Source organism: Nothoprocta perdicaria, unplaced genomic scaffold, assembly GCF_003342845.1.
Source record: "Nothoprocta perdicaria isolate Ctin4 unplaced genomic scaffold, notPer1 scaffold_22, whole genome shotgun sequence".
Taxonomy (NCBI): domain Eukaryota; kingdom Metazoa; phylum Chordata; class Aves; order Tinamiformes; family Tinamidae; genus Nothoprocta; species Nothoprocta perdicaria.
The window spans coordinates 2,832,259-2,856,421 of NW_020455415.1; the positions used below are offsets into that span (position 1 = coordinate 2,832,259).

Consider the following 24,163-nt stretch of genomic DNA (forward strand, 5'->3'; position numbering starts at 1 on the left):
CATTCCTGTGCTTCACAAAAAAGCTCAGTAAAAACAAAGCATACCTTTTTTTGTTGTTTGTAAATCATTTGGACTCAACGATGTAAAACCTCTGCCTCATTTTCTAAATAGCATAGTCTTTTTTTACATAAATTTAGTGGGATTTGTGCGGTTTCTTTTAATGTGTGTGGTTTAAATGGATGCCTGCTTGCATTAGGTGCTTTGGTAAATATTTGTAAGCGCCGCTTCTGAGAAAAATGCTTCTGTTTAATCAGAACTGCTTTCTGTTACAGCGACGATTAAAAGCTGAGGCAAAGAAGGCTATTGGACAGCTGCAGTTGCGCACCCTGAAGCAAGGGGACAAGGTATCCCTGACTATTATCTCTCAACTTTATGATGCACCTTTGGCACAGCATCTTAGTGCTGAAGGAGAAGAATGCAGAAGCCTCCTTGAACCTCTGCCCTTAGCTTCCTGCTGCAGGCTTGACTCTTCCTTCACATCCATCTCTTTTCAAACTTTCAAGTTTGCACCTTCTTATAAATCTGTTAGCGGCATCTCAGATAAGCACCTTAAGGCAGAAGATGCTGCTTTTCTGGCATGGATGCCTAGGAGTAAWATAGTACCATTAGTTTTCCAGGCTATTCTTTTTGTGACCAGAMTTTCTAATTAATTAATGTAATGTAATTTCTAAACCTCTAAAATAATCCAGTGATGGCTTGCAGCTCTTTCTGAACTACCTACTTAAACTTTGAATGTCTCTGTTCAAATACCTAATCTAGAAAATGTGTTTGAGAGACTAGATACTGGAACTATTTAGATTACTGCAAAGGGGGGGGCTACTTGACATAAATCTGCCTGTAGTTCACACAAAAGCTTTCCAAGGTGGCTAACACTCTAAATCCATTGCTTTAGGAAACTGGYCCTGATGGAGACAGCTGTGCAGTGTGCATTGAGCTGTACAAGCCAAACGAAGTGGTGCGCATTCTGACTTGCAAGTAAGTTGTCTTCTGAACTGCCCTTAATCCTGTATTTTGAAACATGACTTTTCTTCTGCTAACAAAGCKGAACAAACTTTAATCAAGCTGTTGCACAGCAAGAAGTCTTGAATGTGTGTTAAGCAGCGGTTGAAACTGCAGCAACTGTGTAAATACTGCATTTGTGCTGTGCTACCAGTTGACAGTGTTTAAAASCACTGTGAATGGATCAATAAGTAGAATTTTGCTCATCACAGTGCCTGCCTGAAGGGTTCTGAGGGCTTATAAGTGTTCTTTCTTTGCTGGTGTAGAAAGATGTTACCTCTGAATTGCAGATGACTGGCAAAAATATGCCTATTCCTTGTCTTTGAGTTGACTGATTCCTTGGTTACTGAGAGGGCCATGTGGATATCAGTCTGTTAACCTCAGCTTTTAAACCATTCTGACTTCTGTGGTTTGGAAGGAAGCTGGTCTATTTTTGCATGCATTTTTTTCTGAAATAAAGACCAAAATAGAGCTCTTGAGCTCTTATTTTTTATTGCTATTAGCAGTAGAGTATTCTAGAGGAATACTCCATCTCAATTCTGTTCCTGTGGGAGCCTAGTTTTGTAGCAGCAATGTTTTAATTTGTGGGCCTATTTAGACTTGTTGATATTTTGCAGTACTTACATGTAAATAAATGTAGCATTGAGTCTACTTTTGGAAATTATTTATTAATATTTATCTTCCTTTACTGGAAATACTGASCAAAATGGTCCGCTCCCCCTGAAGTTTAAAATTGCTCCCAAATYGAGGAGAGAAGCTTTGTTAGGGCTTAAGGAAATTTCCAGTGTGATTTCTCCATAAGCCTGCTGAATAGAACTACTTTGGCAAATCTTCCAAAATGAGCTTGTTACAAGAACGCTTAATTGAAATGCTGTGTGAACAGCATGAATTTTGTATGAGCATGCTTGGACATGGAAAGGGTTACAAAAGCAGTTGGATGATTTGACACAGGAAAAATCAAGCTCTGAAGGATGGAAAAAACAGAAGCTGTTGATCAGCGCTGAGCAGTGCTATCTGTCAAATGTTATCTTAATTTGAGCTGCAGTTACCTACAGCCTTGCACAAGATTAGTTTTGCAAAAGCTTTTTGCTTCCAGGTAATAGGACTTCTCTGCTGTTTTGGTACCAACAGCTCAATTTATTAAGGTGCTACCACCAAACTTCCTTGTTTAGATGCTTAATAGTTCGGAATAAAACAAAAGTGAGTAAGCTTTCAGGAATGTTTGTTAATGATTATTTAGTTGTCTTGTCTGGTTTATGCTAGTGGGTAGTCCTGTTTAGTAAGGCATTAAACCTCATGGGTGGGGAGACATTTAGACAAACTCTAGATACTTTCAGCTGATAGCTGAGCTGACTTTGCAAGTTAGTTCCCTATAAACCTTCCTAACCTTGACTATAAAATTGCAAACAAAGTGAGTTAGGAACAGAATAACTTCTTTTGAATGTATTCTAGATACGTTCAAAACTTGACTGTATCCTTAAAATTTTGTGGTGTGCTTTGCCCTGAGACTGCTTCAAATGTATTTGTGATGCTTCATTCATCTTAGGCCCAAATGTAGCTCTTACAGGCACTAACTTAAGATGCTTGTGCTTGCTTGACAAGCTATGCCAGGACTCTATTGAATTGCTCTCATGTAAGCTGTAAACTGATATTTACTGCAAAAAACTACTTGATGTTGGTGGTGGACCTCAACGCTGAGAGTCTACTCGTTGAAATCTAGTATCCGTGAGGGAAACAGGCCATCAGATGCTCCTGTGAGCCTAGTCTGAGTCACATGAGTGTTATCTAACTGTAGGGTGTATGTGTTTGCAGAAGGCATTCTCATCCTGATAGTCAAACCCTAGACACTTACAGCAGAGGCGTATGAAACCCATGCTAGGTACAAGTACTTAAAATAGCCATGCATCAAGGAAGTTTATTGTTAGTAGAGCTGGAAGAATGTGCTGCTTATAGTGTCCTATTTGGAGAAGCTTTGTAAAAGGTTGAAGAGTAGTACTGATACTGAGTACTAAATATGGGCACAGTCTTGACTCTTCTCATATCTGATTAATATTGAATGGGGCCTGTCTGCCTTGCTGAAGGGATAGATACACTGTAGCTGGGAATGGAAAATTCAAGTAGCTTTCAGGTATTTTTTCCCCATCCTGAGTCCTAATTTAGACCCATTTTGGAACCAAGCATCTTCACAGGAGCACATGCTGGCATCTTTAGTGGCTGACCTATGTTCCTTGTAACTGCTTGAAACAGACTATGATAAAGTATGTGAGTGTGTGGTTTATCTTGAGGAAGTAACTTTGTTAGCTGATTTTCTATGTAGCTTTAACAGAAGCAGTGGTGTTTAGTCATGCCTGGCAAAAGGTGACCTTAGAGCTAAGACTGAGGTATGGAATTTCATGTTGGTGCTTATACGTGTGCTAGTTGTCAGCTGAGAACCTATAGTACAGATTAAAAGAACTTTGCAGAACAGGTGATGGTGCTGAATGTTTTAAGTCATGCAGGGGTACCATTAAGCGCAAAAAAGACTACAGGCTGAGTGACAAACTTGTCATTAGTTTAAATGGTAACTTGGACAAAATAAATCATTCTAGAATGAATGAATGAGTTCTTAGTGTTTCTAAATGAGCCTTGGCAGCAGCTGTATAAACGCTTTTCCTGGTGTGAAACTAAACTTCTCAGTTACCTTCTCCCACCAGCCATCTCTTCCACAAGAACTGTATTGACCCTTGGCTCCTGGAGCACAGGACATGTCCCATGTGCAAATGTGACATACTCAAAGCTTTGGGCATTGAGGTAAGTCGGTGTCCTTTCCTGGTGGCAAATGCTGTGTGGTGACAGCATATGAGCTGTTTTATGCTGCCTCGAATACAGATAAGCACAGACCTTGTGTCAGCTGTGGGATGCTGTATGACTAATGGTGGAGCGTGGTGAAGCCTGCAGCTGAYGTGGTCTGAGCTGATATCTAAAGCCTCAGGCAAAATGACAGCCTAAGTTGGTGGCTATGTGTACCTGAAGAATTGCTCTTAGTTTGCAGTTACAGGTGTTTCTCAAAGCTTAGGTGTCTTTGATAATAAATACTGCCCTTGAAAGCAGCTTCTGTTGAGTTATAAAGTACCCAGAGTCCTTGAAGAGAGGCTAGGTTGGTACATGTGGCTTTTGGGGGAGCCATGTGACTTCCTAGGATACACAAGAAATGCCAGTGTGATCTGTCTCTGCTCATGGTGCCAAGTGCTGAACAATACTGTTGCTATTGCCTACCGTGGCCTGGACCAGCTGAACTGCATGCCAGAAGCCTTGGGGGGAGGTGGAGAACTGCCCTCAGTGAAAGGATCTTCCTGATACTGGGCAGGGAAAAGGGAAGAACTGAACCTCCCACTTTAACTAGGCAGTGACTGGCTTTTACTTAGTAGGCTGGAGGTTTGCAGGAAAGCTTTTTTTCAATTTTAGACATCTTCCTGGCCAAAAGTCTACTAGATTTCAGTCTCTGCAAGCATTGCCCTCTTGGAAAGATGCCTCTTCCTACAGAGCTGTAACTTGATTATTTTGCTTCCCTTTCACAAAGGCGGATATAGAAGATGGGGCAGAGTCTGTGCAAGCTACGGTATCCAGTGAAGCATCAAATGTCACTTCAGTTAATGAAGAGGATAGTAATAGTGAAACTGCATCGTCTGGATATGCTTCTGTACAAGGAGCAGATGAATCTGTTCTGGAAGAACACGCACCATCAGAAAGTGAGTAGTATATTACTTCACATGGKTTGTTAGGTTATGTTGTGCTTTTGTTGAATATGCTATAAATTAGTTATTTTTCTTTGAGTAGCATCTAATAGTACTTGAACTTATTAGTGCTTGTTTAGTCCTTGTTTTACAGAGTAATCTTAACCTTCTGTTTTGAAGCAGTTGGCATTTATACTTGCTAGCTGTTCTCTACTGAGGTACAACCTGAACTTATTAAAAGCTGAACCCTAAGAAAAGAGGAGTTGAAAACTAGACTCTATTTAAAGGCCAAAGGTTTTTTTTTGAAGATGTCCCACTTCTGGAAGTTATATACTGGAAAAGCAAGTGCTGCCTTGCCACTAGGTCTGTCTGCTTCAAGCAGTTAATTACTTGCAGAAAACTTCTGGGGAGTCAGCCTTGCACTAGTATACATGATGAAGAATAGAAATGACAAATAGTGCATACCGAATTTCAAATTTTGCAAAGGCTGAGTCATCGTTGAATGCTTTCACAGAACTTTCACTGAAAAAGACTGAAAAATTCAATGAATTTCACTGAAAAGTAAGCACTAGGAAAAAAAAATTCAATGCATGTGTTTAAAAAGATATTTAAAAAGTTAGGTTTTTCTAGTGCTTATTTTTGCCAAGAAGTGCTCAGTCTTGTTGATTTTAAGTGTGAAGAAACTAGGTAAACAGACAAAAGCAGGTGTAGTTCTCCCCCAATTATAGAATGCTTTTAGAAAGAACAGCAAGGGGTGACTCTTACAAAGGTGGACAGCAGATATTTTGGTTGTCTGTTTAAACCTCCTGCTAGAACTGGCCTTAGACGATAGGAAAGCGTGGGGTTTGCTGCCACCTGTGGGACATCCTGCTCCTGCAAGTAGAGTGTATATGGGAGTGCTCCTGTTTAGGCACACCATTAGAGGAGAGAATATTTCTTATAAGCAAGACATCAGAGGGTTAATTTGCTTGCTTACAAACAAATTAAGTGATTTTGGACTATTTAAACTGTGCATACCTTCATTAAGTATTCTCACTCTGAATGGCAAAAGCAGGTATTAATATCAGCCTAACAAAGCTAGGCCAGAGGGAAAGAATTCTTCTGTGAATCATCCYATGTCTCCAAGTTCCTCTAGAGACTTGTCTTCAGTGGTCCTTCAGGTCATAAGAGATTTTTTCAGTCTCCTTATGTAGCCTTATACTCTAGATGTTGTAGCCTTGCATTGCCTTCTGCCACTTGAGGTATGCACAGCCTAGATTTGCTCAACCCTGGTGAGAAGTGAACTCAAACGACTCGTGGACCAATCTAGAAATAACAGGCAATGGGCTTAGAAACTAATGAAGGGCCAGTAGGAGAGTGGTAGTTGTGGGAWAGTTTGGATTCCTAGTTCATGGCTTTGGATTTTCAGTGTTCAAGTCTTGTGAAGAGACCAGTGCAATAGGCTTGTAATTTTTTTCTTAAGTAGCGAAGATGTATTTTTAACATATTTCTTTTCTTGCTGTGGATAGATGACAACATGCATCTTGTAAATAATGAATCCCAACCCTCCGCTGTGAATGCCCTTCCACATCTTGACAATCCAACCTTTGAAGCAGATGAAACACAAGCTCGTGAAGTCAAGACCTAAGAACATGTGCAGAAATTTGGTGTTACCCTTCTGCAAGGAGCTGTCAACAGCTGTCACATGTACATCAAACACCATAAGAACCTGGTGGATGACTATAGCAGCAAAGGTTGCCTTGGAAATGTCAAGATCAAGTACACTTATTTAAATCATCGTTACATGGTTTGCAATACTTCAACTTTCTCCTATGTGGAAGTTAGTTTTAGCTCTTCAGCTAAAGCTGTCTTAATGTAAAGAAAACCATCAGATTTTAACACTAAACCAAATGTTCCATCTTTTGTCCAAGGTTCTATTCAGCATTTGCATCCTTTACGTAAGGAGAAGATTCTTTGTTGTGTAGTAGTTGTCTATCCCGGGAATTGTTTGACTTTTTGTGTGTTTTGATTTAGGATTTTTATTGCAGACAAATTCATTCTAATCTGGTCTGATATTTAGCAGACACCATTGCTCGGTGTAACACTGTCTTACTATTTCTGTGCACTAATTTGACAGGACAAAATAGAGTCTAGTGTCTGTCAAACTGGATTTTGCCCACGGTGTCTTTTGGTATCTGGTAAGCTGATTGAATCTCTTTACTGCTCAACTCCAATCCTTTCCTAAAGGAGAAAAAGGGCTTCAGGCTGACAGGCCAAACCTGACTTGCACAATACTGTAAAAAGAACAATTCCAGGAACTTTTCAAACTTGTTAATAGTAATAGACTGTCTGAAAGATCTGACCTGATTTGGAGTAATGATCATCTCTAGCACCAGCAATATGCAGGAGTCCTGGCTTTGGAAGACTGAGATGACTTCAGAAGACAATGTAAGATGAAAGGATGGATTCTTCTCAAAGGATCTGCTGTGCTTTATTCAGGCAACATCAGGAAGAGTCCAACATCTGAATAATGCTGCTCATGATCTCTGTGTGTTGTCTTGCCTGAGGCAGTGGCAGCTGATGTCCTGTAAATGCGACAGATTATTGGAGAAGTTTTCTGCCATCTGTGAGGAGTTGAACTGGGTCAGGAGGAGCACTGAGTGCCTCAATACTAAGTCTATGGCCTTGTCCATCAAAGGTAATAAGGACATCTTGCATATGCACTTTATTTTTATTTTTATCTCTGTACCTGTGGTTTATTTCTATGCTAGCAGAACTTTGTCTTAAAGTCTATAATAAAATATTGAATTGGGAGGGGGAAAAGAAATGCATTTTCTTATCTGTAGTGTAATACAATTGTTGTAAATATTTATGATTTGTATTGAACTTGAAATTGTAAATAAAACTGTATTCTGATGACCTGCTCATGACTGGCATTGAATGTTTGGTACCAGCTCTTATGTAGAAACTGGAGTTGGCGGTTATCCTAATTTGCCTCATTCCACACCCCCAAAACTGAGTTTTGAAAGGCCGAAACGTAGCACAGTTTACTCAAACTGTCAGGATTAAGGACTGCTATTGCTACCATGGGGGTTACTGTTGTTTGGACTAAAGCTGTGTCCAGAGGCCTGAGTCTAGAGCTGAGCTTTACAAGGAGGAATAACACGTGCTTTGAGGCAAGGTTGTCAAGTCTAAACAACCAAACAACCAAAAGAGGTTAAAGCGTGTGAGAAAAGGAGTAGGAGTGACACAGAAGATGCATCTTGTCTTGAGCCATATTCCCTCTTCTGCAAGAGGCCTCCCGTGTGCACAGGTACAGAAGGGCCCTGWGGGAGCTTCTTGATGGTACTTCCAACCTGCTCTTCTAGGTGCAGGCTGCCACGTGGCAGTTCTGCCTGATCTCTTCACATCAGCCAGCTCGAACAATTCCCTTCTCACTGTCAGGCCYGTCTTTGACATTTCTCCCTTTAAAAGTATTTGGTCACTTGGTCCTAAACTATTTTAAAATTACTTAWGTTGCAGATGTTCAGTACTGCAGAGTTAAATATAGTAAAGAGGTGTCAAATCCGTTAGCCAATTCAATAGTATTTACAGCCTTGCCTTTCTGTTTTTTCAGCTTATTCTGCAGGGAAGGTAAGGCAGTGACTACATTAACTATGGGAATGCTGCCCTACCAGCCTGCCCTCGGTTCTGTTTTGCAGGCTTTCGAGTCCTGTGCAGGAAGTATTAGTTGGTTGTGGCCTCAATTTGTAAGTCTGAGTGTAACCTGACTTCACTCTGAAGCTGTTTTGTGCTGGTAGCTGTGATCCTCTTTCCATTCTACAACTGAGCAGAGAAAGATACAGCCAAGTGCTAAATATGTAGCCTTTGAATATTTAATTTCAAAAGCTGTTTACGAACTTATTGTGATGTATAAGCAATAGAGTAGTTCCATGATAATATGCCAGTATGAAATCAAGTGCTGGTCTTCTGCGTTTTAACAGAGAAGCTATTTATATATATGTATATTTAAACCAATGGGGGAGCTTCAAGGTCAGTTTAGTATTTGAAATGTGCTTTGTGATTTTTTTTTCTTCTGATTTAAGCATTTGAAGGACTTTGTGTTTATGGATTTCAGATGTTTCTTTTTACTTTCTAAGAAAATGAACCTGCGATTTTCTGTTGTTGATATTTTGTTAGTCTAAGAGTCTAGTTTTATACAGTATTTTCTCAAGAAATGCAATGGTACTGGTGGGTGTAGCAGAACACCACAGTGAGGAAATTGGCTCAAAAAAAAATGCTGTGTATGTGTTCTGAAAATGTGTGAACCTGTTCAGAGTTTAGACCAGCTATACTGGATTTGCTGAAAAATTCTGAATCTTCTTGCATTCAAGTCTGAAGCACTGTAAAGTGAGTAGAAACAATGTACATAACTAAGCAGTACTTGGCCTACTGATAAGCAGAAAGTCTTTATTGGGAGGGGGGAATTTTTGCAGCTTAGCATGGGGGTCTGATRTGTTTGTGTGCAGACTCTGCAAATACTGGGTATGGAGATATTTTGTTTACAAAGGAAAGTGTACAGATTTTTTTGCATTCAAAACCTATTACAGTGAGATCAGATCTGTTGCTGTCTCACTTTGAGAAAATATCACAAATCACAAAAGATCACAAACACTTCAACTATTCTGTCCCCAAAGAGAAAGCAGAACAGGAGAAAACCTCTGTATGTTTTTTTCACTGCTGTCATTTATCTCTTCCTCAGTAGATACTGCTGATCTGGACATTTCACTCAGAAATGAGTCCATATTTTCTGATGGAGATTGGAAAAGATGTCCTCAGCAAGAGAGGAAGGGCAGGTAGCCCTATGACCTGATATTGAGTAGCTATGTGAATCAGGCTTTACAGCTCTGTGATCTTTATTGTAAATACAAGGCTGACACAATATTTGCTCACATAGAAAAAAAATTTCCAGTGTCGCTGTAGAAATGCAGTTAAAGCAAATTTGGCTTGAGGGAAAAGCAGGGCTTGTTGTGAGGAACTGCAAATATATAAAAGTAGCCTGAGTGAAAAATGCAGTTGACTTTATAGAAAGCAGTGAGATCTAGTATATCTCAGACTGGAAATATCTGGAAGTTATCAAGTGATCTAATAGTCAGGCAAAATAAACGTGCACATCTTGGTTGTCTGAATTTTATTCCAYGTTTAACAAAAGATATCTCTGCCTTTTCACCTATGTTTATATGARTGTTATTCCTATGCAGATTTGAATATTGCCCTCCTCACAAAAAGAGGTAATGGTAGAAAATCTACTGGCTTTGGCAATTTAATTTTGGCTCTAAGGGAAACTTAGGACTGAACTCTGATATCCAGGTGGCTCTGATTTGTTGCTGGTTAAATTAGTCCTTATACAGACAGAACTTAACATCTGGTTATGAGCTGATAGCTATGGTTACTTCAAGGAAAATAATTTAATGTTTTCAGGAGGCCCTTAATACAGGGAAAGAAAAATCCTGCAGCACTCAACAGATCTCTCTTGCTGTGAAATGCATTAATTATTCTGTAGGATGACTGTGCACTGATTAAGAATTTGTGTCTATAAATAGATTCCTCCAAGAGGATGTTTTAATAGTATTTGATTAAGAATTCAACTCGCAAGGGAATGTAAAAAGTAAGACATCCAGGACCTTGAATACAGGGAGACAGGAAAACAAAAGTGATTTTTTTTTTTTTTAATAAACAGAAGGTTTTTCTTAAGCTATTTGATTAACAAAGCTTGAAGAAGGAGGTGGTAGATATCATTTGTCCARGCAGCGTAATATGCTGAACGCTGAGCTCCGGGTAAGAAATTCTCAGGGCATTTCTCCAAACAATTAGCATCATCATTAGAAGATGTGTTAGATCCTGCATGCCTGTTTCACATCCAAAGGCTTGTCTAATTGAGGAAAATTAAACGGTAAACATTCCCCCTGGAAATGCTCTTAGAACAGCTGCATCSCTGCAGGAATCATTAGATGAGTTCTGCTGGTAAATCTGCAGGAATGGCCATAGAAATGACACACATGAACTGTTCCCGGGGGATCTTGGACTCTCAATTGCTTCAGGTGGCCTGATGGAGGAAACTCCCTTGTGAAGAACAATCTGTAAGTACATCTTGAAGTTGTTTGCCTTGCCTCATTAATGTTTCATCTGATAGATGCTACATGTTAGTTAATGACTTTTAATTCGTTTTTCCTTACTACTAAAGGTAGAGCACCTGGAACTTGCTGCTTCCTACTCTGTTCTGTCATAAACACAGATAAAATGAAAACAGGAATATTACTTCACTCTGTACTCTGTGCTGATTCCTTTTGGATAATGCAGCCACTGGAGCTGCCTGTCTTGGCCCAACATGAGGCACAGAGGCGCTGACTGCGTGTTCTTTTCGTGTCTTTTCTCCCATGCCTCTGTTTGCTGGTTTGTAGGAGCAGAGAAGGGTGTAAAAATGGGGTGTAAGGCTAAGTTCTGATTAGAAAATAACCGTAAAATTACAAATGACACRATTTCTGAGGTGGGGGAAGGCCGGTCTCGCCTTTAGCTTGTCCGAGATTTAAAAGAAATTCGTGATTAAAAACTGACTTTATGGACACACCTCGGGCGAGGAGCAGCTTCGCGTCTCCCCTTCGCCCTCCCTCTGTGCAACTGCCCCAACGACCTCCCCGCGAGGGGCAGGGCGGGGCAGGGCGGCCGCGCAATGCCTCACGGGAGCTGTAGTGCGGAGGCTTCGGCACTGCGCTGGGGGGCGCGGAGCGAAGACTACATTTCCCAGCAGACCCCGCGGCGGCAGGGCCGCCCTCCCTCCCTCCGCCCGCGGCGGCGGCGCTTGGCAGCCTCTCTGTGTACGTGGGAGCGGGCGGGCATGGGCGGCGGCGGCGGGAGGACGTGAGGGGCCGCCGAGATGTGGCTGAAGCCCGAGGAGGTGCTGCTGAAGAACGCGCTCAAGCTGTGGGTGCTGGAGCGCTCCAACCAGTACTTCGTGCTGCAGAGGCGGCGGGGCTACGGCGAGGAGGGCGGAGGCGGCCTGGCAGGTACCGGCCCCCGGCGGGGGAGCGGGGCAGCGGCGGGGGCGGTGCTGGCCGGGCCGCCCGGCCCCGCCGGGGAGGGACTGGCCCAGTTTGGAGACCWTGACCTTCCCGGGGCTTCCCCCCCACCGCCGCGGAGGCCTCGAGGGTTTGGGGAAGTTCTCTGGTGGGCAGAAGTGCCCGGCCAGGAGGGGCATCCCGGCACCCCTGGAGTGTCACCCAAAGCKGGGGTGAGCCAGGGCAGCCCGGGGCTCTCCCGGGCTGAGCAGCCCTTGGCTCCAGCAGAGACCCTGGCCGGGCTAGGTCCTCAGCTCCTCGGAAAGGGAGAGGTTTGAAAGGACCCGTCTGCCCTGCTTTGCTTATCTCGAGTCCCTCTTTCTGCCTGACTCTGAGGCTGCTTAGAATGAGCTCCTGAGGTGGAGTTTCTGATCTGTCCGTTCACAAATAAGCATATGGTGGAGCTTCCTGCACGAGAGGATGGTGAAATGACCCTGCTTGAGCAGGGTGGGTGGGCTACATATCTCTAGAGGTCCCTTCCAACCTTAATCATTCTTTGATAGACCAGGAGACTAATATTGACCTCAGTATCAAAAGCTTGGTTCCGTGAGAAATTCAAGATATGAAAGTGATTTTTCTATTCTTATTTATTGTCTGTTTGCATCATTATGCCTACAGGGACTCTGACTGTAGAGCTTCATTTCAGATGAATGTTGCAGAAACCTCCCTGAGCAATGTAGGGCATCCTTCATTGGTATGGGAGCTACTTGCAGGGAATAAGGGTTAAGGTTAAATGAAATAATTACAGAATCCCAGCTCCTGCCCTTCTAGGATTATTTTTTTTTTAATAACCTTGTAGACTTGCAGCTGGGGAGATTTGTCTGGCTGATTTATCCTGCACCTGAGTTGTCTGTTACTAGTCTTCTGTCCTTAATGATATTTGACAGAGCAGAAAAATGCATGAATGGGATAATCTCTGTAGTATACCTTAACTGTGGCATTGCACATCTTATTTCAATAACTTTTTTTCATAGTTTTAGTTTTATACAGATTTTGTCTGTACAAGATACGTTTTTCAAGAAAGTAAAATAGTGAAATGCTGCTCAATTCAAATTGTGAATAGGAAGTATTAAGAAGAGCATTGCAGAATAATGTAGTTAAATTTRTGTTTGTAGGTATGAAAATATGCAAGCCTCCTAGGTATAACATAATTTGCCCTTGTCTGATTTTAATTTTATATTGCTAAACGTCACTCAAGAAAATTAAAGCTTATTATGCATTAGAACAATGCATAATATAGTTATTATGGTATGAGATCACCTCGAATGTGCCAAGGAAAATTTTGTTCTGTTTCTCCTGAGCAGCACTTCCCAGCAAATGAGACATAAGGTGTGAGGCRGCAGGCAGCAGTGCCAGCGTGTCTGGAGGGAAGGGAGATACTGGGCTGCAGGATAAAAGTGGAAGAGGAGATACCCAGTGCTGCAGGGCTTGGAAACAGGTAATGAGGACAAGCTGAGGCGCCTGTAGCAAGGGATTCCCAGGAATGCTGAAGCCCACATGGTAATCTAGAACATAAGGAGAGAAGAGTGTGGTTTGAGGAAGCAGCCAGTAGGAGAAGACAGGTGCAGACTAGTCAGAAGGGGATAGATGACAGCAACAACACTTACCCAAGGGAAGAATGGGAATTCTTGAGCTGTATCAGACTTACAAGGAAAGCCCTGGTTGTATTTGGGTAAGTGACCCTTCTGGACTGACTGTTACAGCAGCATCAGTCTGTGATCCTTGGGTGGTAGTTAGCTTCTGTGGCTTGTGCCCACACATAGAATAATGACTAGTTGACTGGTGTCATGAATAAAAGCATTTTGTGCTGTTTTTGCAAAGACTTGAATCTCCTTCTTCAGGGATGCACCTGCCTAGCTTTACATTTCATCTTCTTTCCTTTCTTAGAACTTACCTAAGGTTACGAATACTTTAACCTGTTTGACCGGTTCGACTTCCTGATAATTCAGTGTGTAGTAGACTATCCCAAAATAGCTGCTGTATGTCTGGCGGGGCAGTCTTGTGACCGCTCTGGTCATTGTGTCTTCTGCAGAGGCACTGTGGGAGGTGCGACTCAGGTTTCTCACAGTGTACTGATGAAGTTGTGGCTAGACAGAATGGCCTGTGTACAAAAGCATAGATATGATGACTCAAAAGCTGCATTACGAAGATATATCCTGTAACCAAGAGATGGTTACAGTGAGGTAAAGCATGTTGGCCAAAAAATGTTCCTTTGGTTACTGTTCAAACAGGAACTTATTAGAAAACAGGTATTCCTAGAGTAGTTATATAAATATTTACTGTCACAAAACATCCATCTTTCGAAAGCATCAGAAAGCAAGTTGTTTTCTGCTTCCATTGTCTTCTTTTGCCTCTTTCTGCTTGAGAAATTTCAGTAAAATGGACTGTGAGAAATGAAAGTTTATTGATAAAATACATGGTTGCAATTAGTCTTCCTAGCTTGCTGTGTATTCCATACTTGGGATAAAAAGGATGTTGCTTAAGCAGGGAAAAGTCCTGACTCTTCAGTTCTGGTTCCTTGTGGCAATTATTGCAATCCTGAATCAGCACAAGACCCTGCTGGTGCAGCTGCTCTTTAGAAGATACAGCTGCTTGTCTGCATCAGCCCTAGCTCACAAATACGAGGTGGGAGGAAGAGGAGACTCTGCATGTGTTCTCAAGGGAGAATTTTCCTTATCTAGTGTCAATCCAAGGAGTCATGTTAAAGTGTTTTCAAGAAGTGAATATCAATGGTGGTGAGCATGTCCCTAACGGACTTTTCTACTGGAAACATTATTTCATTAACAAGCACTTTGTGATTTTTGTACAAACTTACAGAAATAACTTGTAGTAGGAACAGCAGGACAGGAGGTGAGACTCGGACTGTAACTAAGCCCAGTATGCAACAACAACAACAAAAAAAGGTGCTTACTCTTCAAAACATAAAGGTCTATGCTGTGGCTTGGCTAAATATACAGTAGTAACATAAATACCAGAGACCATTTATACCTGCAGCTTTTTTCTGGAACTTCCTTGTAGCCGATTCCCAGCTGTGATGGGAATTGAAAGGTAAACCTGCTTGCTATATTTATTAAGGTCTGGAAAGATCTATGCTGCCTATTTCTTCAGCTGGAGCAAAGATTACTTTGGAGTGAATCTATTTGTGAGACAAATAATGCCACACTGTTATGAAGCCTATTTATGACTAGGGATGGAAGATGGGAAAATGACTAGGGCATAATTTGAAGGATGTAATCTTTAACTTTCTGAATCACAGCACTGCGTGCATTTTCAGTGCGTAGGAGCCAGGCACCCCTGGAGGTGTGAAATCAAACTACCAACAGTTGTGGGAGGTGTTATGGTTTGCTGAAGAAATGGAAGCTGGAAAAGCAGAGGGATTGGRTGCGAGGCAGAAGACGCACAGCTTGGGCTCCACCGGGTTCTCAGGAGGGGAACTGCTTTCAGTTTCCAGTACAGTCTACAGCACTGTCCCAGCAGTGGCACTTGCTTTAGAAATAGTCATTAAAAGTGCTGTAATCTCTGAGAACCTTGGAAGCTTCACCCCCGTTTGTACCTTCTGCCAGGAGCAGACAGGGCTCCAGCAGGCTGGAGATTAAAGGGCTATGACCGGGGTAGGCTCCTCTTTCTTGGCCCTGCAATGCATTGCAGGAGTTCTTGTCACTGAATTAGCTAGGGCTTGGTACAGAAGTCTATATTTGTTTACATTACACTTTTAGCTGAACAGAAGCAAGAGCTGTGATGTCTGTGAAACTTAACCATGACTATAATGTACTTATTTTACTGTAAATAGTGATGAATCTTTTTCATTGAAGACTTAAGCTAACCAATGTTACATCTCTAAGAATCGATATTTGTATATTTTAAGTCACGTACTTTGAGATGGTGGCTTATAAATGGTTTTGTGTCTGCAATCATATTGTCTTCAAGTAGACAGACATCTGATCAAAATGAACAATGTTTGTTATCTATTAGTTGTCAAATAGTTTTTTCCTCCCTTTGGTTCAGCTCCAGTTAACTTTTCAGTTCTTTAGGATGTAGAAATGAGCAGCTACTATCAAAATAATTATAGCTATAGTTGCGGAATATTATTGCCTGCAGTTTTTGTCACTCAGACAAAGCTATTGCAACACTTTTGATCAGCTCCTTTTTATGATGCTATAAATAACTAAGAGTGAGGACTGAATTGTGCATTGAAGTGGCTGCTTTCAAAGTCTTTGCCATTATGGGTCTCATCAGGGTTGTGGCAATACAACAGTTTTACTTGTAAGGAACTGTTACTGTCTTACAAATATTTATTTTATGTCCATTAATWCTTCCAGTCTAATAAAGTGGGAGATGCTGAGCCATTCTTAATACTTTTAATCATTGACCATCAAGATGCTGTTAGGCAACAAAAGAGAGAGCAGGCTTGTCCTAACTTTCCTTCAGACTAATAGCGCTCTTTTAGGAAAAGGTAACAGAAAAATCTCATAAATAAATAAATAAATAAATAAAAATCTGGCACAGCAGAAATACATTTTAAGATTATGGTATTGAGAAGCAACATAAAATACAAATATGAACACTCTCTCTCTTGATATACTTGGTGAAATAAATCTGGAAGAACATTGTGGTGTTTGTCTCCAAGTGGCAAAGTATCAGGCAGTTATTTTTATGTAGCATATTGAGCTTTATTGCAATAACCTGGTACAACTGAAAGCAAAATTCCTTGCTAATGCATTTTGGTGCAACTCTCTGCAGCAAAATAACAAGAAGGTGATCATGAGCAAGAAGATGGTCCAAGCCAGTATTGTGGAGCATTGTTTTGTGTTACCACTGAATCATCTACATTCATCTGTGAATGTTAGTTTTAGGCTGTTGAGAAAGTTTGTTGCAATTAGTTGATATTGTATCAGTCGATGCTGATATTCTATCGGTTACCTACTTCAGAGACTGTGGAAAGAACAAATCCTTAGTTCAAAGCTATTCTGGTTTCTTTGCCATTTAATTTTATGAAATATTGTATTTATTTAAGTATTTAGGGTGTTTCCTACTTGTTTTACTCAAACTTAAAATGTTTACATAAAAGCAAAGTGTTTTTTCCTCTTAAGCATGCAGTGCTGTCTGTGTGTATAGCKGGTTTGAAACTGGTTTGAATTAGCTTTGTTGTGAGTCGATGTATAGTTTTTGAATAATTCTAGCTTCTAGTTCTCTTTTTCTCTACTCCTGTATTATCTGGTTAATATCCTTGTAATTATACAGGTGGTTTTAAGTCCTTGCTTGCTGGTAACTCCGGATATGAATCATTTTTCAATAGATCTGTGTGAATGGAATTAGCAGAGTGCCAGTAAACCTCTTCACATTGGTCACAACTCCTGGGGTGAATATGATTCTGATTTTCCATTAGAATACAGGAATAAAAGGGAGTGCTTGCTGAGATCCTCTGAATGACTTGTAGTTATGGAAACCCTGCCTGAAAATACAATATTCCAAAAATTTATGCCGAGGAGTTAGAGCACTTTAGCAGCAGAGTAAGACGGTGTAACTCTGCCAATTACTTGCAGTTATGCCAGTTACCAAAGCTGTGAAATTCATAGTTCGTAATGTAGCGAATATCTATTACCTGAAGTGCAAACCTGTAGTCTTTATGACATTCCTGGACGAAGCAGTATTGGCTGGAGAACTGTTGAAGTGACTCATATTAACCTGCCACAGTTTATTGTGTCTAAAATCTTATGACCTTCCAAATAGACAGACACTGTTCTGGCATTTTGAGGAGTGCTGCTTTCTAATGCAATGTCCTAATCATCTCTTCAGGCTTAGCCGTTATATCAACCACATAAATGGTGCCTAATGTCCTTGTACYGTGTATCATAACAGAAAATGATATTAAGAGAATGGTGAAAGAGATAATAAAACATCTGCTAAAACAAAGCCAACTTTGAGATGAGCTCAGTGTTATGACTCATTCAGTAAATCAAAGCGCCTTAAGCAGACATAAATGTTGTATTATCAATTCAGTGTCTGTTTTCAATTATAGACTATTAAAAAAACCCTACTTTGTAAGATGAGATGTTGTTTGTGGGTGCTTAAAATCTATGGGTTGCAGACAACACACGAGAATATTTTTGATTCATGTAATTTACTGGTCCTTGAATAGCCAAGTCACAGAGGTTCCGTGTTTTAAGTGTACCCATGGGAAAATCATGTTCTGTGCTTTAGGAGTTAATTCAGCATCTGTTGGCAAGAAGGTGGGTTGTGTAGGCACTCGCCTATATATCTTAGATGTATAATAAATATTGAAATAATGCACTTTATATGTGTGATAGTAAGGTGAAATATTAATGTTCCATGCTGCATGTATGTCATCTGATAGATGCTTTGTAAAGAATCCAGACATTTTATAACTCTGTACTTATTATGTATGTTCAAAAGTTTCACTATGCTGTACATGTTTTATTTTTTAAATGCAACAGGTCTTCTTGTGGGAACCCTAGATGCAGTGCTGGATTCTACATCAAAAGTGGCCCCGTTTCGCATCCTACATCAGACACCGGATTCTCAAGTTTACTGGTCCATTGCATGTGGTATGTATTATTATTTAGAAGTTAAGTGAGTTTATAAAGTGAAAAATCATTTAGTCAAGGTGCAAAGGAAGATATTAACATTTGGATTAGGATAATCTTATCATTTTTCACTCCTGTGGCCTCTAAATAGTAATTTGGCAACGATGCTTCTGAGATTGCAACCTGTGATTGACAGCAATATATAGTTCTGAATTTCCAGAATATATCTATGGACTCCTTGTATTACTTCAGATTGCCTGATTTCTCGGAAAGTCCTTCAAGTGTGTTAGAGCACTATTCTGTTGGAATAATAGTGGTACAATCTTTTCCTTTGTAACCTGTAAATAACCTCTGTAACTTGGCAGAGTTCAGGATGATATGTAAAATTTGACCCTCAGGAGAGCTGAGCCTATAAGTCAGGGCCCCAGTCATGGGAAGAGTTGAATTATCCTCTCAGATCTCTCTCTTCTATAATGTAACATGTTCTTCCCCTTTCTCTTGTTGTGTTATTACACAGTAAGAAATGGAAAAGAAAATGGACCTTCAGCGTATGTGTGTTTTGTTTTCCCTAATGAACTCTTTTGGATACTCTGAGTTTTAATTACTTTATTTTTATTTATGTAAGTTTTGCAGCCTCAGCTGAGAATCAAATCTCTTTCCCTTCTGTAGGCTGCCTACATACTGGGTATGTCCAGAGATAGCTCTATTCCAAAACTTAAGAGGAATGTTACATTCACTGCTTGCATCTTTGATTCCCTTCCTAGACATGTTCTTGTCTTCATATTGGAGTTAATTGATAGTCTTGTGGTCTAGTGCTAATTGCTACTGTTATTTATGCATTAGACTGACAGCATGCATAATTATTTCTGATAGGCAGCTGATGATTACTATAGATTGTTCTTGTACGATTTTGATTACGTTCTTATTCCTGCAAAGCTTGTGACAAGCTTTACCTCAAAAGGCAGGGTTTGCCATGACGATGCAGAGAACCAATTGGTTTTACAGGGTTCATGTGAGAAAACAAGGCATTAGCCATGGTCTTGTGCTCAGAAAACTGACACCATTGCAGTGCCATAGCCTGGAAAGTAGGTTCTTTTATTAGTGGAATAGCTTGAAATGAAATTTTTTTGGTATTATGGTATTAAATTTATGTTTCAGGAAATCAAATCTAGCAGAAGAAATTGTAGAAACTACTATTTTCCTGACCTCTCCAAGACATTATAGTAAATCTGGCTGGCAATATTAGCTGGGCAACTGTTGTACGTGTAGCTGAAAAATGTTGGCTGATTCATATTCCAGGAAAGCAATTCTTGATTTTCTGAAGGAGGAATTCTAGAGGGAGTTCTGAAAATTATGCAAAATGTCCAAAGAAATTAGTGGAAGGTGGCTGATTCCAAAGAAGATAATACTTGATTTGGGAATTTATTCCTCAGCCAGTTTGCCCTTGGAAATCAAGTGTGTTTCCAAAGCAATAAAGCACACTATAGAACACATAATAAATGTAAAAGGTGAGTGTTCTGAAGCAGGATTCAAAACTATTTCTGGTAGTGTAATTTCTAGCATTAGCAGATACAGGTTCTTGATGAAAATCTTATTATCAAAATGACTTTTAGGTTGGGATTTTTAATAATGACAGTGCTCCTATTTTTTTTTTTCTAAATTATATATAAAAAAAATCATCCTTACAAAGTCACATCTGTGGCTCATATTCTTACCATGACTCAAAGAATTGTCCTCTGACAATTCTCTGTCCTCTGTGTATAGTCTGAGAGATAGAATTAGTTTGTAATTTCATTGCTGTATTGATTACTCTTTATATCATTTTTAAAATGCCATTGCAAATTCACTCTGTATAGCATAGTCTAAATATTTAACGATGTTTAGAACAGTTTCTATTCATTCCCAAGGCAATTTTAATTCTGTTGAGTCTGGTGGAAGCCTTTTAATTAGTCTTTACAAAGTAATATGAGAAAGAAGGAATTGTTAATGTTGTGTTGTTCTTCAAGAGGACTGATGGTATGTAATCATACTGACAGTTTATTTGTGAACATTCCTGTGGAGGATGAAACTACCAACTAATTCGTACTGTAGAGTCCCTAACAGTGATAAATTTTTTCCCTCCCTCTCCCCCACTGTCTGATGGGTTGGAGAAAACCAGCTATCTTTAAAGAGCTGACTSAGTATGGAATTTGCTGGCTCTTTACTGTTGTTGTTTTACTTGTATCATCTTTGCTTTATTATCTGTTACTGCTGGCATACTTTGTAACTTAGTATTTAAAAAAGATAAGCAGAATTATCATAACTGTTGCGTACCGCATTTTACTGTTTAGAAAAAGTAGCTGGTGGGTGAGAGATTTCTTTTGCATTTAAAGTAAAATAATAATCTAAATATGTTCTGGAAAGCTCAAATGAGTTAGGATTTTCTTTGCTATAAWGTTGCAATGACATTCAGTATGCAGTTGGTGATAGCTCTCTGAAACTGATATTAAAAACATTGTAAAATGAATAAAGTAACATGCTTGATTTCTCTCTAACTGTTTAGAAACAGTTTTTATATTTTGAATCATTGAATATATCTTGGCTTTATGCTTCATACAGTCCTTAAGGATATCGAGGTATCCTTAAGGATATTCTAAGTTACTCCTCCTCTTGCAAGTATGTAAAGAAGTGGAAGGAAACATCCTTGATTCCCATATTTGAGGTTCCAGAGGATCCAGAAGAAATTAGTACTAATTTTGGAGGTGTCAAAAGTTATTTCAAGGATCAAATTTATGTGAGTCAGTGGTTCTTTTTTTCTTCTGGGATTAGGAATTAAATTGTGTGCTTGTTTTCCATTTAAGATGCAGCTATGCTTTCTTGTGAAACATTATACTTAAAATCCATTTTAAGTACTATTAACTTRTTCTCTCAAACAGGAGCCAGCAGAGAAGAAATAACAGAACACTGGGACTGGCTGGAACACAATGTTATGAAGACTTTATCTGTTTTTGATTCAAATGAGGATATTACAAGCTTTGTCCAGGGAAAGATAAGAGTAAGTAACAGGCATAACTTGGAGAGGCCAAAYTGGATTTTCCTTTCAGATGTATGTATGCATCTGCACATATGACACCTTTCCACAAGGACTCTTCCCTAAGTAACTGATGCTTTTGTTTTAGGGTTTGATTGCTGAAGAGGGAAAAGGTTCTTTTGTAAAAGAAGAAGATCCTGAGAAGTTTCGTGAAGCTCTTATGAAATTTGAAAAGTGTTTTGGATTACCTGAGCAAGAGAAGCTGGTTACCTATTACTCATGCAGTTACTGGAGGGGCAGAGTGCCTTGTCAAGGATGGCTTTATCTTAGTACCAACTTTCTTAGTTTTTACTCATTTTTGTTGGGAGCAGAAAGTAAGTAAGCCCTGATTTTATTATGTATCTTTCAGATTTGACRGAATTCTTCCTGTGTCCTGAGTTGTTTCACATATGAGCAGATTTCAGCACAAGACAGAAAAATAAAGCAAAGCAGAAATACTTTCTGGGAATAAATGCATTAGAAAACTTAAGACACAGTGTCTGTTAGATTTCTCTATATAAGCTTCATAGAGAAGGCAGAACTATTGCAGTTGAGTGTAAATAAAGGTCTTCACCTGTAGTCCATGCTGCAGATGAATTCATTTTGTGAGATTAGTTATTTATACATACAGACTTTCGTAATTTTTCTCTGGGTATACTACATACTAGTGATACTTTCATCTTCTTTTTCTGTGTGACCTTAGTTTGAGCTACCCAAACAAATATGTGTGAGCAATAGCTGTATATAATGAAAAACTAGAAAACACTAAGAAAGTGTAGGATACTTTCTGAGCAGATACATGCAACTGCTTTTCATTTGTAATGGCAAAGAGGCACAGATCTAAATATACAGTTCTYTAAATATACCATAAATGATCAATTTAAGAACATCTGTTGGTAAACTGTTATAGCTTACATAATACTATTTGTAATTTGCAGTTTCATATTAGATCAAAGAATAGAGGATGTAACATTTTATATTTGAACATTGTGTGTCTTTGATGTATTTTTTCTATAAAATTCTATCTAGTAAAATTATTTCATAGGAATTGTGAAGAGACTTTGCTTTGGGGATTATGGATTGTAGCCCTTTCCAAAATGGTTATGATTTAACTGTACTGTTTAATTAATTTTTATTTAGTTTCTATTGTCTACGGCWTTTCTTTGCCTAATATGAGAGTAAGCAGCTAAAGAGAAGTTACTCACATCTGCTTATATTCATATTTTCAGTAAAACTCATTATCTCATGGGATGAAATATCAAAGCTTGAGAAGACTTCCAATGTGATTCTAACAGAGAGCATTCATGTGTGTTCCCGTGGGGAAGATCACTACTTCTCCATGTTTTTGCACATTAATGAAACATTTCTTCTCATGGAACAGCTTGCAAACTATGCTGTTAGGAGGCTCTTTGACAAAGAGACATTTGAAAATGACCTAGTCCTTCATGACCCMCTGCAGATCACCAAGAGGTAACGTGTTATTTGTTGTCTATCTGGCCTTTACTCAGTACTTTTTTGGCAAGAGAAGGAAGTCCTTGTCCCAAGGACATACACAAATGCCTACAAAGCTGCTGTTCTCTTAAGCATAACTTATAATTTGAGCTCAATGCAATATGAGGCATTATAGTTTATTGTTACTTTGCAGCATAAAAAGTCTATAGGAAGGCAGGAATTGATCACACCATCAGCACTGGATTTCAGCTTAGGGAATATAGTAGTTTGCATTTTTAAAAGGTGTTTTAGCATCAGGTAGATGTAAAAAATGAAGAATAGACCTGCAGGCTCTCCAAAGAGAGACCTGATATTCAGTATAAGTAATTGAGTGATAAAATCACTGAGTTGCAGAGTGGTGCTTGGCTTTCTTTAGCTGTGAAAATGTTTAGGGCAGTGTAAAAGATGTGCTTGTAAAAAGCCTGTTGGTTAAAGTCCTCCCTTCTCAGTCAGTGTGTAGTTTAACTGTTTTGTTACGTTCATTTAACTGCATTTAACTGTTTTGTCATGTGGATGTTTATAGATCTGGTTGTGCACTCTCTTGCCTGTTAGAACAAAAGGTTGAATTTGTGGCACCTGTCAACATCAACCCCACAAATCATAGAATCATAGAATGCCGAAGGTTGGAAGGGACCTCAGAGGTCATCGAGTCCAACCCCCCTGCTCACGCAGGGTCACCTAGAGCACGTGGCACAGGGCTGCRTCCAAGCGGGTTTTAAAGATCTCCAAAGAAGGAGACTCCACAACCTCTCTGGGCAGCCTGTTCCAGTGCTTTGTCACCCTCACAGTGAAGAAATGCTTCCTTAAGTTCCTGTGGAACTTCCGATGCTTCAGTTTGAAGCCATTTCCTCTAGTCCTATCCCTGCCCACCACTGAAAAGAGGCCGCCCCCCTCCTCCTCMCTGCCTCCCTTGAGGTATTTATACACGCTGATCAGAATTACAGTACAGTTGATGTAGCACATGTTTAAATTAAACTTTTCCCAAGGCATTTTGACTTTCTTGTACATAAAGAGATTTTAAATTTCTTTTGTTTTTTTTYYYYTYYYYYYWWYMMYTTTTTTTTTTCTTTTTTAAATCTAGGGGTCTAGAAAAYCGTGCCCACAGTGAGCAGTTTAGTGCGTTCTTCAGGCTACCCAAAGAAGAGACTTTGAAGGAAGTTCATGAGTGCTTCTTATGGGTTCCTTTCAGTCATTTCAATACCCATGGGAAAATGTGCATCTCAGAAAACTACATCTGTTTTGCCAGCCAGGATGGCAGCTCGTGCAGTGTAATCATTCCATTAAGAGAGGTAA

At 39.8% G+C, this 24,163-nt stretch overlaps 2 protein-coding genes across 6 annotated transcripts in view; both read left to right on the plus strand.

Annotated features, from left to right (window-relative positions):
• Positions 1 to 7,324, plus strand: part of RNF128 (ring finger protein 128, E3 ubiquitin protein ligase) — a 38,527-nt gene extending 31,203 nt beyond the window's left edge. Inside the window, exons 3-7 of the mRNA XM_026039055.1 lie at positions 273 to 344; positions 893 to 975; positions 3,693 to 3,789; positions 4,559 to 4,727; positions 6,221 to 7,324. Coding sequence (XP_025894840.1) covers positions 273 to 344; positions 893 to 975; positions 3,693 to 3,789; positions 4,559 to 4,727; positions 6,221 to 6,339 — 540 coding nt within the window. The 3' untranslated portion in view covers positions 6,340 to 7,324. The remainder of the gene's footprint in view (positions 1 to 272; positions 345 to 892; positions 976 to 3,692; positions 3,790 to 4,558; positions 4,728 to 6,220) is intronic.
• A 4,204-nt stretch (positions 7,325 to 11,528) lies between these two features.
• TBC1D8B (TBC1 domain family member 8B) overlaps positions 11,529 to 24,163 on the plus strand; it is a 29,806-nt gene continuing 17,171 nt past the window's right edge. For 2 of the 5 annotated variants that reach the window (XM_026038916.1, XM_026038920.1), the window contains exons 1-6: positions 11,571 to 11,734; positions 18,241 to 18,351; positions 21,246 to 21,364; positions 21,489 to 21,714; positions 22,609 to 22,849; positions 23,952 to 24,159. In XM_026038916.1, coding sequence (XP_025894701.1) covers positions 11,605 to 11,734; positions 18,241 to 18,351; positions 21,246 to 21,364; positions 21,489 to 21,714; positions 22,609 to 22,849; positions 23,952 to 24,159 — 1,035 coding nt within the window. In that variant the 5' untranslated portion in view covers positions 11,571 to 11,604. Of the gene's footprint in view, positions 11,546 to 11,570; positions 11,735 to 18,240; positions 18,352 to 19,655; positions 19,839 to 21,085; positions 21,104 to 21,245; positions 21,365 to 21,488; positions 21,715 to 22,608; positions 22,850 to 23,951; positions 24,160 to 24,163 lie in introns of those variants that run through there. The other 3 variants (XM_026038919.1, XM_026038917.1, XM_026038918.1) reach the window with 3 other exon arrangements.